The sequence below is a fragment of the Trachemys scripta genome, chromosome 1 (genome assembly GCF_013100865.1).
Source record: "Trachemys scripta elegans isolate TJP31775 chromosome 1, CAS_Tse_1.0, whole genome shotgun sequence".
NCBI classification, from domain to species: Eukaryota; Metazoa; Chordata; order Testudines; family Emydidae; genus Trachemys; species Trachemys scripta.
The window spans coordinates 104,660,956-104,673,550 of record NC_048298.1 but is presented as its reverse complement, the minus strand read 5'-3'; the positions used below and the strand labels follow the sequence as shown (position 1 = coordinate 104,673,550).

Here is a 12,595-nt window from a genome sequence, read left to right as displayed (position 1 = left end):
GTCCCTGTCACACCATCTATTTGGGTGAGGAGGAAACTGGATAAGTTGCATTCATGTATTTTATTTTGCTGACCAGTTTTAGTCGGGGATACTGTTTGATACGGTCTAAGCAAAATTACACCTGCAACAGGGTAATTGTCCTACAAGGTCAATAGGGCATGAAGGAAAAGGAGTGGGGTTCTTAGCAAACTAGACTTAGGGCTCTTCAGCAGTTTGTATGTAAATAGTAATATTACTCTTTCCAGTTCATCTATCATGTCTGTACTTTTCTAAGATGATTTGCATTTGCACAATACAAAATTGACTCTGATTTATCTCTTTCCTTATATTTACCCGCAAGCAAAGAGTCAGAAGAGAGTCGTGGTTGAGACAGAGGAGAGTGAAGAGGAAGGCACAGTAGGCCTCAAGTGCTACCAGTGTACTGGCTTCATCCTCTGACCCTCTGCCTTCCTTCAGTATTTGTGGCAAGGACTGTTCCTCAAAAATTTAGCTTTTTAGCTACTTGCAGTGCTGCAGCATGTCAGTTTTTTGAGATGCCATCAAAATATGTACCAGGGCACCGCCAAGCACAGGGTGTAAGAGCCTTACTATTTTAAAACTGGATTCATTCCATTGACCCCATTCTATTTCCAGTCTACACCAAAAAGGCCAGCATTTTATGAATATATTGTAGAATCTTTTTCGGTTGTACCTCTGCTCTGGAGTTCTAATCTTCACGTTTACTTTAGTTCAAAGAAGCAGTTTAAACACACTCTGTTTGCACAATGAAAAGGATTTTGGAAACAAAAGTCACTTAGTAACAATGGGACTGTAAGTACCAACCAGAGGAAAGGGCTACTGATTTTATCATTTAACCTTGTTTTTTATACAGTGGTGAAATTAAAACAGTTGTAGAAACTTCCAAAATAGCTGAGGCATTAGATGAAAACCACTTACTATGTTTCCCTGTGCTTTGCTCCTGCGGTTTGAAGGTTACATAAGTTGATTCCCTTGTTTTTCTATTTAACAGAATAAAACCTCTTCCAACTGACTCTCTCTCCTCTCTTGTTAGTTTTGCTTGCTTGCTCGCTCGCTCTCTCTCTCGCTCTCTCTCCTACACAAAGCAGGCATGCCGTCAAAGAGGTGGGGCGTATTACATGCTATGTCTTCGAACTGTAAACTTTCAGTATATACCCAGCATCTGATTAGAACTCCTTCTCAATGGTCTACAAAACTTGTAAATGGGGGTATATGTGAACCTGTCATATGATCATTAACATTGTGAAATCGATTACTGGTGCATACAGCAGCATTAGAGTGAATTTGGTATCTCGCATACATGAAAACCATGTCTTTTGATCTAGGTAAGGCTGGCTTGTTTGGATTTTTGAATTGTTTTTGTTGATTGTTAGTCTCTGAATTTGAGTTCTTACCTGCAGAATATTTAATAGTGTTTTAGTCCAAAGACAAATGAAGAGCAAAGTTTTATATCTGGTGCCTTAGAAGTATAAACATATTATAAATTCAGCTGCTTGATTGTGTAATACATTTGGAACATGTTTGTTCTGACTAATCAGTTTGTAGATTTTTTTTTTCTTGGAGGGTTTGCTAAGTTCATCATGCAAAAATACTGTTTCTTTCTGCTCATCTTGCTATTTTCACCTCAACTCTCAAACAATTGAGTTTGCAGATATTTAAGTGCTTTCTATTTCTGGTTTGCTATTGAGCTGACAGCAACAATTCTGTTTACAGTTGAAAGGTCCCTAGACTATGTTGCTATAAATCAGTATTGTGTCTGAAATATTTATTTTCTCAGTGGTTCATGAATTAAGTACACCTGGTTAATTTGGGAGAGACAAGTTTGCTTTGCCAAGTAATTCTGTATATGTGGTCTTGCAATGGCCTCTTTCACTTACTCTATGCTTATTTTTCTAACTTGCTTTGCAGTAACGAATAGTGTTAAAAATATAGTTGCATTGTAATTTCAGCCTTGATAAGTGCTTACTGTGCAGGACACACAATGTAAACATTCTCTGACCCTAAGAGCAAACGATAATATTTTTTGAAAATGGAATCTAATCCAAAATTAGAGATGAAATAGATTTGTGAGGAGATACGTTGTAAAGCCCATCACCCCTGGCTGTTCTGAAAAGCACAGAACCAGTTGGCAGGGGTAGGAGAAGAGAGAACTTCTATGTGCTTGGGTTTGGTCTGGGGTTTTGAGAGCAGTCTGCTGCGGAAGCTTGGGGTGAACTATGCAGCTAACTCTGCAGGTCTGTCCACGCTCCCAACTTCAGCTTTTGCTGGTGCCAAACTTCTCACAGGTACAAAGTGTGACATGTCACCCATATCAAGCAACTCCATTGGCTCCCTCATTCATTTCATGTACCAATGCACAGGCCCAGACGTTTTTTAAAACCATTCTGATTTTGTGTCTTAGCTCAAAGAACTGGTCTCTTATTCCTCTCCTAACTCCCTCAATTCGTGTACTATCTTCTGTGCACCTTTGCACAATCTCACCATGATGGATGCAAGAATTTTTTTCTTTACATTTTTTCCCCTTCTCTGCTTTTGTATTGTTTTTATTTCAACTTTGTAACACGAACCTGTTTTGGGGACACGGTGTGTGAAAGAATATGCTTCATAAAGTGTATTGTAAAACATTACTGCAGAAAGGAAATTGGCAGGATGAGCACAGCTTTGCGTTGGAAGTAAATGATAGTATTGCGTATGGTCCTTGTACATAGTATGCATACATTTTTTGCTTTTTGAGGGGAAAAAATTTCTAGGATGGTTATTGTGGTCAAATTCTGTTCACATGGTATTAAGAGCAAAATTCTTTAAGGTTAGTTGCCATCTGAGTGATGTGCGATAGAACAGGAGTTCTCAAAGTGTGGTCCGCAGATAGTTCCCTCTAAGGTGTGCACCTGGATGGCCACACACGAGAGAATGAAGAGCCACCCACCTAATTAGTGGAGCCACGCCTGCCTGGCTCCACTAATTAAGTGCCTGGACCCTGGAGAAGATGCATATGTAAGGTGAGGTGGTGGCATTGGGGGGGGGGGGGGAAAAGGGGGGGGGGGGCAGGGGGGTGAGAAGGGGGGGGGGGGGGAATTTGGGATGTGAAGGGCCGCGGCAGCCAGAGAGAGGCGACTTTTCCCAGCTCCAGGGCTGCGGCTGCCGGGGAGAGATGGCCTTCCTCTCCAGCCTCATCTCTGTGGTGGGGGAGAGACCCCCCCCTCTTTCCCAGCCCCAGCTCAGGGGCTGCTGCGACAGGGGAGAGCGGGAGAGACCTCCCCCCTCCTTCCCAGTCCCAGCTCAGGGGCTGCTGTGGCGAGGGGGGAGAGGGCACATCCATCACATTAGAAAGGTACAACTACTGATATTAAAATATGAGTTGTGTGCTTTTATTTGTAGAAGAAAAAAAGTTCAAGATTTTTTTTTATGTAGTGCTTTTATCCAAAGCGCTTTATAATAGTTAGCTAACGGTACAAACAACAATTGGAAAGATCATTAAGTGGTCCGCCGAGACCCTCAGCAATTTTCAAGTGGTCTGTGGGGGGAAAAAAAGTTTGAGAACCTCTGCAATAGAACAATTGGTGATGGGCAGCGCTTGCCTTTTAGGTTACAGAAACTGATCAATATTAAATAAGTAAACTAGCTGTACTAGCCTGACATTGCTGAGGAGCATGGATTTCTGTGTTGTAGCAGTGCTGCCCCAGCTGCTGTTTATAATCAATCGTGTGTGTGTGTGTGTGTGTGTGTGTGTGTGTGTGTTTCAGGAGTTTATTACTTGGCCATTTCAATTCACATTGGGCTAAAATATGAACATACATGCTAACAATCTGGATGCAAACTGGAGGGATGAAGTTTGAGAGTCTTGATCTTGAAACGCCAAATATTAAATGGACTCGTATATTCCACAATGGAATTTAACATGACCTTGCCTGTGTGTTACTAGGAGGCCTTGGTTAATAGCTGACAGTTTTTTTGGGCTTGTGCTGCATTGCAGCTAGGTTGCTTGCGTTGTTGAGGTAAAGCAGAAGACATGAAAGTAGGACATGGACTTCATGCACAAGGGGAGGCCTTACTGTAAAACGCTGTTAAGAGAGATACTACCATATTGTGAGATTCATGTCTGAGTGAACAGGAGAAGCTAAGAGTAGGCTGTTGTTCTTAGCTTCCCTCAGGAGCTAAGAACAGTATGTATGTGGGGGGGGAGGGGGAGGAGGTGTAATTAGGCAATTTCACTCAAGTTGTAACCCCTCCAGAAAAGTTCTTCTACCTGCAGAGGCTTGCATATACTAGTTCAAACTGGGTTCTCCAGCAACCAACAGACGGAAAGGACTTCTGGATAAATAGCTTAAGTTTAAACTGACTCAGGGTCTTCTTTCTGATCCAGCAAACGGACAGGGCCTTCTATTCAAGGGGGGCCCCAATCCTTTCAGGGAGGAGTTGGAAGAACTTAATCTAGTGAGGCTGCATAAGACTGATGGGTGACTTCTAGTAAGCTTTTATCATGCATATATTTACTATTTTTAATGTTTTCTCTGTAATGCTTTTACCTTAAGAATAAATGTGCTTGCTTATAAAGAGCTGTGTGGTAACTTGTGACTGCTAGCAATTACAGCTGCTCATAACCTTCAAGGAGAAAGCAAAGTGCAGGTGCTGGCCTGTTGGGACAGTGTGGCTTGCTGAGGATATAACAATGTAGGCAGGCAGAATTGTGCAGCCTGGAAAAACCCTAGTCAGGAGGGAGAGATGTGGGTTTCTGCCCAAGAGAGGTGATGGCTGAGAAGCTGGGAGCTTAGAATAAGTGTCTTTGAGGGACTGCAGTTACCATGAAATGATGTTGAAGCTTTCAGAAGAACACCAAATATTGAGTTGGCAACAATCTGTTGGTTTTAAGTTGCCTTTTTTTACCTGGCCAAAGGTTTAGAAGCTTTAATTTGATAAATCGAAGGTATTTGCAGAAAGAAGGGCTTGGGAGATTGAGGGCCTTTCCCAGACAGGCCACAATGGATGCTGCATAGGCTCTGCCAAACCCCACACAAAGACGCTTGCCTTCATGAAACACTGGTAAATTTACAAGGAGGCTTATTTCAGCATTTATTTTCAGTAGCATGGGATTTTGTGGAAAGTTCCTATTCTTAATTTTAGGAATACTATAAATGCCAGGACAGGAAAGTGATTTAAATCGTCATATGACGCTTCAGCTGTTTTCAGTATGCAGTGCTTCCGATAAGCAATTATCAAAGTCTTTGCATCAAAAATAACTTCAAAGGATTTCCAGTTTGGGAATTAATCAAGTGATGTGTGCTAATACTAGTTGATGATGTATTGAAATAAATGTTTTTTTTGGGTGGGGGCAGGGAGAGGGACAAAGGGTTTGGACAATGTAAAAACATTAAACTGTTGGGCTTGGACTTCCTGGATTTCTATTATTTCTGTCAACCTGATCATTTAATAACATTTAAGCAGAGTAAATTAGCATTTAATTACCCAGAGTAGTTGAAAGAATTGATGCAAATCTGTTTAACGTTCAGTCTGAAGTGAGTATTTGAACAGGAAAACAATGTTCTCTGGCAGATGAGATTGTTTTAATTTTTCTTTTGAATCCAAGACAATACTTATGTGAATATGACTTACTTCCTTAATAATGGTCATTATGCTCTGGTGATATATGGAGGTCTAAGTCTTCATAGGCAATGTCCACATCAAAACTGTCACCATTGTGGCAAGTATAGTAGAGAAGAATGACAGGAGACTGCAGGAGGGGTTTCAACTGAATGGTTTCACAGGAAGCCCTAAATTTGCTTAAATCAGCCATTTGAGGCTATTCTTATGGTATTTCCAATCAGGTCAAAAGCAGGAAGTACTGGCATTCTTGTGGGGTTTGCAGCTTGAGTTCTTTATATTTCTGAGTTGGTGCTGCAGACGTTCCCAGGGAGCTGCTGTTTGTTCTGTGTTTTGTAGATGTTGGCTATTAATTACTTGGCAGCAAGCTGGGACTACTTAAGTAGCCTGAAAATGGGCTGTGTGCCCCAACGATTAGAAAAAGCATGCTAAACAGAGCAGCTGTAATGCTGCAGATAGGCAATGCTGGTATTACCTATGTCGGGGGCAGCAAGCACAGGACTCAAAGCCTGCTTCAGTCTGCTCTAACAAACGGGATGATTTTCTAAGGTATACTTGCCTTTTTACATGATTGGTTGTCTTTCAGCAGTAAATATTAGTGTCTGGCCCTTGTTATGGAGTTAGCCCCAGGGCATGGCATTCTAGAATTAAGGCATTGCTTTTAAAACTTTTTATATTTGAATCCACAGGTCTTAGAGTCGTGATTTTCTTTTCATGCTTGAGTTAGTGGGGCTATAAGTGGTTATGCCATTCACATGTTATCCATTTCTGCAATTGGAAAGAAGAATTTAGAAATAAAAGAGATGGTTTACACTATTATTAATAGTTTGGTTAAAGTGTTGAAATTTCCTTTGAAATTTTCTTTTATGGCTCTTTTGTGTCTCTTCTATATTTCAGGAAGATTTTATACTGAGTCTTTACCTCACAGTTTATTTTATGTGGTATAATCGTCAAGATTTGTAAATTTGTATTTAAATTAATCAAAGGAATAGTCAGTTTTAAAACTTCTTTAATTAGTTTGTTTTTCTCTTCTTGGGGCTCTGAGGTATTTTCTTGCAGCATCCTGTTTCTAAAAATATTACCTAGTAGCAGAGAGCCTTCGATCAGTGAAAGATATCTGCGTTCATCTTTTAAAATGTATGTAGCTATTTTTAAAATAAGCAAGTTGCTTAAGAGATGTCTTAACTGCACAGATCAACAGCCAGTCAGAGTGACGGACCAGAAGGTTACAGAAGACATTATACATATGCATTAAAATGTATTCTAATGCAGCATTTTCATATGATGAGCAATAAAGGAATGAAGGAATTTGAGTTTATATTTAGCTGTTATTCTTTATTAGGAAGCCTGTTGCCGAATGTTTGAAAATCTAAAAATACCATTATTCTATATTAGCTTAAAAAAGGGAATGTAAATACACTAACATTTTCACTGTATTTTAGAACCTCAACTACCACTGTAACTACAGCTGTTTGTATTTGTGACATTAAGAACGCTATCTTTTCTCTATTATTATTATTTTGAACTAGGGCTTCTCCAATAGTATTTGGAATGTTAGAGTTTACTCTGTTACAGAGCATAATTCCCTGATAGCTGTCTTGTATATTGCTGGTGTCTAGGGTTACCAACTTTCTAATTGTAGAAAACTGAATACCCTTGCCCTGCCCCCTACCCCGCCCCTTCCCTGAAGCCCCACCCCCCACTCACTCCATTCCCTGTCCCTCCGTTGCTTGCTCTCCCCCACCCTTGCTCAATTGCTCATTTTCACCAAGCCTGGGGCAGGAGGTTGGGGTGCGGAGGGGGTGAGGGCTGGATGTGCGGGAGCTGGGGATGAGGGGCTTGAGGTGCAGGAGGGGGCTCTGGGCTGGGGCCAAAGGGTTCAGAGTGTGGGAGGGGACTCTGGGCTGGGGCAGGGAGTTGGGGTGCAGGAGGGGGTAAGGGCTCTGGCTGTGGGTGTGAGCTCTGGGATGGGACTGGGGATGACTGGTTTGGGGTGCAGGAGGGGGCTTTAGGCTGGGGCAGGAGTTTGGGGTGCAGGAGGGGGTTCCAAGCTGAGGTATGGGGTTGGGGCATGGGAGGAGGTGCAGGGTGCAGGTTCTGGGAGGGAGTTTGAGTGCTGGAATGGGTTCAGAGCTGGGGCAGGGGGTTGTGATGTGGGACAGGGTTCAGGGTGCAGGCTCCGGGTTGTGCTCAGGTGGCCCTGCCATTTCCCGGGGATGGCAGAAGTCCACGTGGCTTCCAGGAAGTGGTGGCCTGTTCCTCCGGCTCCTAGGCGGAGCAGCCAGGGGGGCCCCACACGCCTGCAGGTGCTACCCCTGCAGCCCCATTGGCCATGGTTTCCAGCCAATGGGAGCTGGGGAGCTGGCGCTCAGGGTGGCATCTGTGTTATGCTTATAAGAAGCATAGGGAATCTTTTTAAAGGGGATAAGGCAATACGCTGCGTTTATTGAGGGTACAGTTTAAGCATTGAAATCAGCCTATGCTTGTGCACACGCACACACTTTTGCAACCGGATCTTATAGTTACCGGTCCTTCGTGTTGCTCGGTCAGTTCCAGTGGCCAGCTGAAACTGCACACGAGGGAGGGGAACTGGGCCTCTGTCAAACATGTTCAACGCTCCGATGTTGATGCAGAACGAACCCAAAGTCCCATGGCACTTCTTTTATAGTAATAAATTCCCATACCTTGCTGTGTCACCCCAGAGTTGTTAATCATGAGGTAGTCAAGGTGGTTCTTAATTAGCATTATTTTGAGTTGTTACCGGAAGGATCCACAGCTGTTTCTTATCTGTCCCTTTGGATCAACTCCTTATCTTGTCCTTGGGCTGTATGCCTTTGCTTTAGGGTCGTCAATCTGCCATCCGGGTGATTGATAATAAAGTTGGTGCCTCTTGACTCCCCCCCCACTCGGTTCTTGACCATCCGGCCCAGTTGTCCTTTCTCAGTTAATTACCATACATTCTTCACTCACACCAAATAGTAAATAAGGCAATTACAACCATAAAACTTCTATCCTTCTAGCAACCAATGTTAACACAATCAGCAAAAAATAAACTCAGAACAATTTCTTCTTACAAATTCAAAGCTGGCAAAATAAGCAAAATGGAGTACAATTTTACTTGAGACAATTTCTTCCCATTAGGCTTTTGGCCTACACCTGTAGGTGGAGGCAGTGTGTGGAGCCCCCAGCTACCCCTCCACCTAGGAGCTGGAGGGACATGCTGCTGCTTCCCAGGAGCTAGGCACGGAGCTTGCTTGCGCCACTGCGGCCAAATGGACTTTTAGCGGCCCAGTCAGCTGTGCTGACCAGAGCTGCCAGGGTCCTTTTGAAAACCGGACGCCTGGCAACCCTACAGGTACCCTGAAGAAAATGAACGAAATGAAAGGTTCTTAAAGCCTGATTTTGCAGCCCATATTCATGCAAGTAATCCCACTGAGTGTAACGACTCTGCTTGTGAGAGTAAGGATTCCCTATGTTAAGGATTGCAGAATTGGACTCTTTAGAAAATGATAAATCAGACCATTTGAGGCCTGACCCAAAGTATATTGAAGTCAATGGAAAGATTCCCCTTGACTTCACTGGGATCCTGGCTATAAGCATTAAGCAGAATGTTTCCAGCGGGGAAAAGTGATCTAGAAAGAAGTCATTTGCAGTGTTGTTCACATTCCAGAGTAATGCCATGAGGATAAAGGGAAAAATCCACTGTGTGTCATTACAGAAATGCTTCCGGTTAGTGCCTTTCAGCAGAGGTATAGTTTACAATTGAAACTTCCATTGATGTAGGGAGAGATTTACAAAAGCAACTGAAACTGGACTGGTTTCCTCTTTTCCCCAGTCACATGTGCAGGAAGCTGTAAAAGCCAACAGAGAGATAGGGAGGAGGAGGAGGAAGAGGAAGAAGAAAATCAGCGCTCAGACACAATGCCTGAGTAACTCGCAACCTTTCTGGACTGCTGTACTCCTTTCGGGAGTCTGATATGTCTTGTGTACCCAGTGCTGTAACTAAGAGTGAAAATTTGGGTGGGCCCTGACTTTCAGGCGGACAGGCAAGGTCAGACTATGCTTGCTCAGCTTCTCCCCTGATGTCGTCATGCCCTCTTCCTAGCCCCCGTATCCCCAGGCACAGGGCTAGAGTGACTGGTTGTCACCTGATCAAAAAGGGACCCTGGTGGCTATGATCAGCACCGCCAACCGGCCATTAAAAGTCAGATCGGCAGTGCTGAGGAGCTAAGGCAGGCTAATCCCTATCTGTCCTGGCTCCGCGCTGTGCCTGGGAAGTGCCCAGCAGGTCTGGCTCCTAGGCGGGGGAGCCACAGGGCTCGGCGCGCTGCCCCCGCCCTGAGCGGCGTGCAGAACTGCCTTCCGCACCTCCGACTAGGAGCTGGGGTGCAGCACAGAGTCAGGACGGGCAGGGATCCTGCCTTAGCCCTCCCGCTGCGCTGCTGATGGGAGCCGCTGGAGGTAAGCCGGAGCCCCCTCTTACACCCCAAACCCCTCATCCCCCCCACCCCCCCCAGTTACAGCCCTCACCTGCTCCTTCACCGCAGCCCAGTGAAAGTGAGTGAGGGTGGGGGAGAGCGAGCCACTGGGGAGGGGGGAATGTAGTGAGCTGGGGCCAGGGCCTCTGGGAAGGGGTGGGGCTAGGGTGTTCAGTTTTGTGCAATAAGAAAGTTTGCAACCCTAAACAGGGCTTCACCTGCCAAGCTGGGCGTGCGCATGGGGCGGCTCAGAAAATGGCAAGGCAGAGCTGCCTGAGTGTCGCTTTTTGAAGGACAGGTGCATAGCTTCATTCTGGATTTCAGGTGCCTGGATGATGCTCTAGGTCGCTGTGGCAGCACTACACCCCTGCTCAGATTTGGTGGGCCCACTGTGGCCATGCCCCTGGTAATAACAAATCATTGTTTATATGAAATTCAATTTTGCCCTGACTTCTCTAGTGCCTGTTGTAAAACTAGGCAAATGTCTAGATGAGTTGATGTACCCCCTGGAAGACCTCCGCATACCCCCAGGGGTCCGGGTATCCCTGGTTGAGAACCACTGCAATACCCAGTGATACAAGACATGGTTAATCCATGATGTCAGTTTTCAGTATAGAGGAAGGGATGACAGTAAGTCGTCATAACAGAACTGTCTGCTTATGGAGATGGGGGGGGACACAAAAATACCCCTAAATGTTGGGCTGAACTACTTACACATATACCTACCTACATTATTTTATAAAAATCCAATGACTAAAAGTCTCCCAAGATAAAGATCATTACTATGTACTCTCTAAATTTTTTTTTAAACGTGTTTTGTTTTGTTTTGGGTATTTTCCCACAGTCTTCGAACCAAAGTCACAAAAGATTTGAGATAAGTTTTTGTCAGACATGAACTAAGCACATGAAAGAAGAGTTCTTGATGGTTTCATAAATGAAAGAGGCAAATCACATAAAGTTAAGCTGAAGGAACATAGTTAAATATGTGATATGTATAACAATGTCATTAATTTCTAGAAAAAAGAACACGAGTACTTGTGGCACTTTAGAGACTAACAAATTTATTTGAGCATAAGCTTTCGTGGGCTACAGCCCACTTCTTCGGATACATAGAATGAACATATATTGAGGATATATATAAACATACACATACAGAGAGCATGAAAAGGTGGGAGTTGTCTTACCAACTCTGAAAGGCCAATTAAGTAAGAGAAAAAACTTTTGAAGTGATAATCAAGATAGTCCAGTACAGACAGTTTGATAAGAAGTGTGAGAATACTTATATGGGGAGATAAATTCAATGTTTGTAATGTCTCAGCCATTCCCAGTCTCTATTCAAGCATAAGTTGATTGTATCTAGTTTGTATATCAATTCAAGTTCAGCAGTTTCTCGTGGAGTCTGTTTTTGAAGCTTTTCTGTTGCAAAATTGCCACCCTCAGGTCTGTTATTGAGTGACCAGACAGGTTAAAGTGTTCTCCTACTGGTTTTTGAATGTTATGATTCCTGATGTCAGATTTGTGTCCATTTATCCTTTTGCGTAGAGACTGTCTGGTTTGACCAACGTACATTGCTGGCATATATCGCACTGGTAGATGTGCAGGTGAACGAGCCCCTGATGGCATGGCTGATGTGATTAGGTCCTATGATGATGTCACTTGAATAGATATGTGGACAGAGTTGGCATCGGCCTTAGTTGCAAGGATGGGTTCCTGGGTCAGTGTTTTTGTTCAGCGGTGTGTGGTTGCTGGTGAGTATTTGCTTCAGGTTGGGGGGTTGTCTGTAAGCGAGGACAGGTCTGTCTCCCAAGATCTGTGAGAGTGAGGGATCATCTTTCAGGATAGGTTGTAGATCTTTGATGATGCGCTGGAGAGGTTTTAGTTGGGGCTGAAGGTGACAGCTAGTGGTGTTCTGTTATTTCCTTTGTTGGGCCTGTCTTGTAGGAGGTGACTTCTGGGTACTCGTCTGGCTCAGTCAATCTGTTTTTTTCACTTCAGCAGGTGGGTATTGTAGTTTTAAGAATGCTTGATAGAGATCTTGTAGGTGCTTGTCTGAGGGATTGGAGCAAATGCGGTTGTATTTTAGAGCTTGGCTATAGACCAGGGGTCAGCGACCTACGGCCTGCATGCCTAGGGTTACCATTCGTCCGGATTCCCCCGGACATGTCCGGCTTTTTCGGGTTAAAAATAGCGTCCGGGGGGAATTTGTCAATGTCCAGACTCTCCGCCCCCCCACCCCCCATGCAGAGCGTGCGTGCAGCTTACAGAGCAGCCGGGGCTCTGACAGCCAGAGCCCTTCCTTCACTTCCCCCCTCCTCTCTCCTGAAACTTGACACCACTCCCCTCCTCTCTCTCCCTCCCCTCCCTCCCTGCATTCACAGATCGCCGGCCGTTCGCCATCTGGAGCTCCGACCCTGCTCCCCTCCCCCGCTGTCGAGCGCGCTGCTCTGCAGCACAGTAAGGGGGCTGGGGGCCAGAGAAGCGGCAGGGAGGTTCGGGGGGGG

General features: G+C 44.5%; 1 protein-coding gene across 6 annotated transcripts in view; it reads left to right on the top strand.

The window, feature by feature from the left end:
* The window catches only part of FGD4 (FYVE, RhoGEF and PH domain containing 4), a 206,249-nt gene that overhangs the window by 112,197 nt on the left and 81,457 nt on the right, over positions 1-12,595 (top strand). Inside the window, exon 1 of one of the 6 annotated variants that reach the window (XM_034780017.1) lies at positions 1,137-1,343. The exons of 4 other annotated variants lie outside the window; for them this stretch is intronic. In XM_034780017.1, coding sequence (XP_034635908.1) covers positions 1,319-1,343 — 25 coding nt within the window. In that variant the 5' untranslated portion in view covers positions 1,137-1,318. Of the gene's footprint in view, positions 1-1,136; positions 1,344-5,877; positions 6,166-12,595 lie in introns of those variants that run through there. One more of the 6 variants, XM_034780047.1, reaches the window with a different exon arrangement.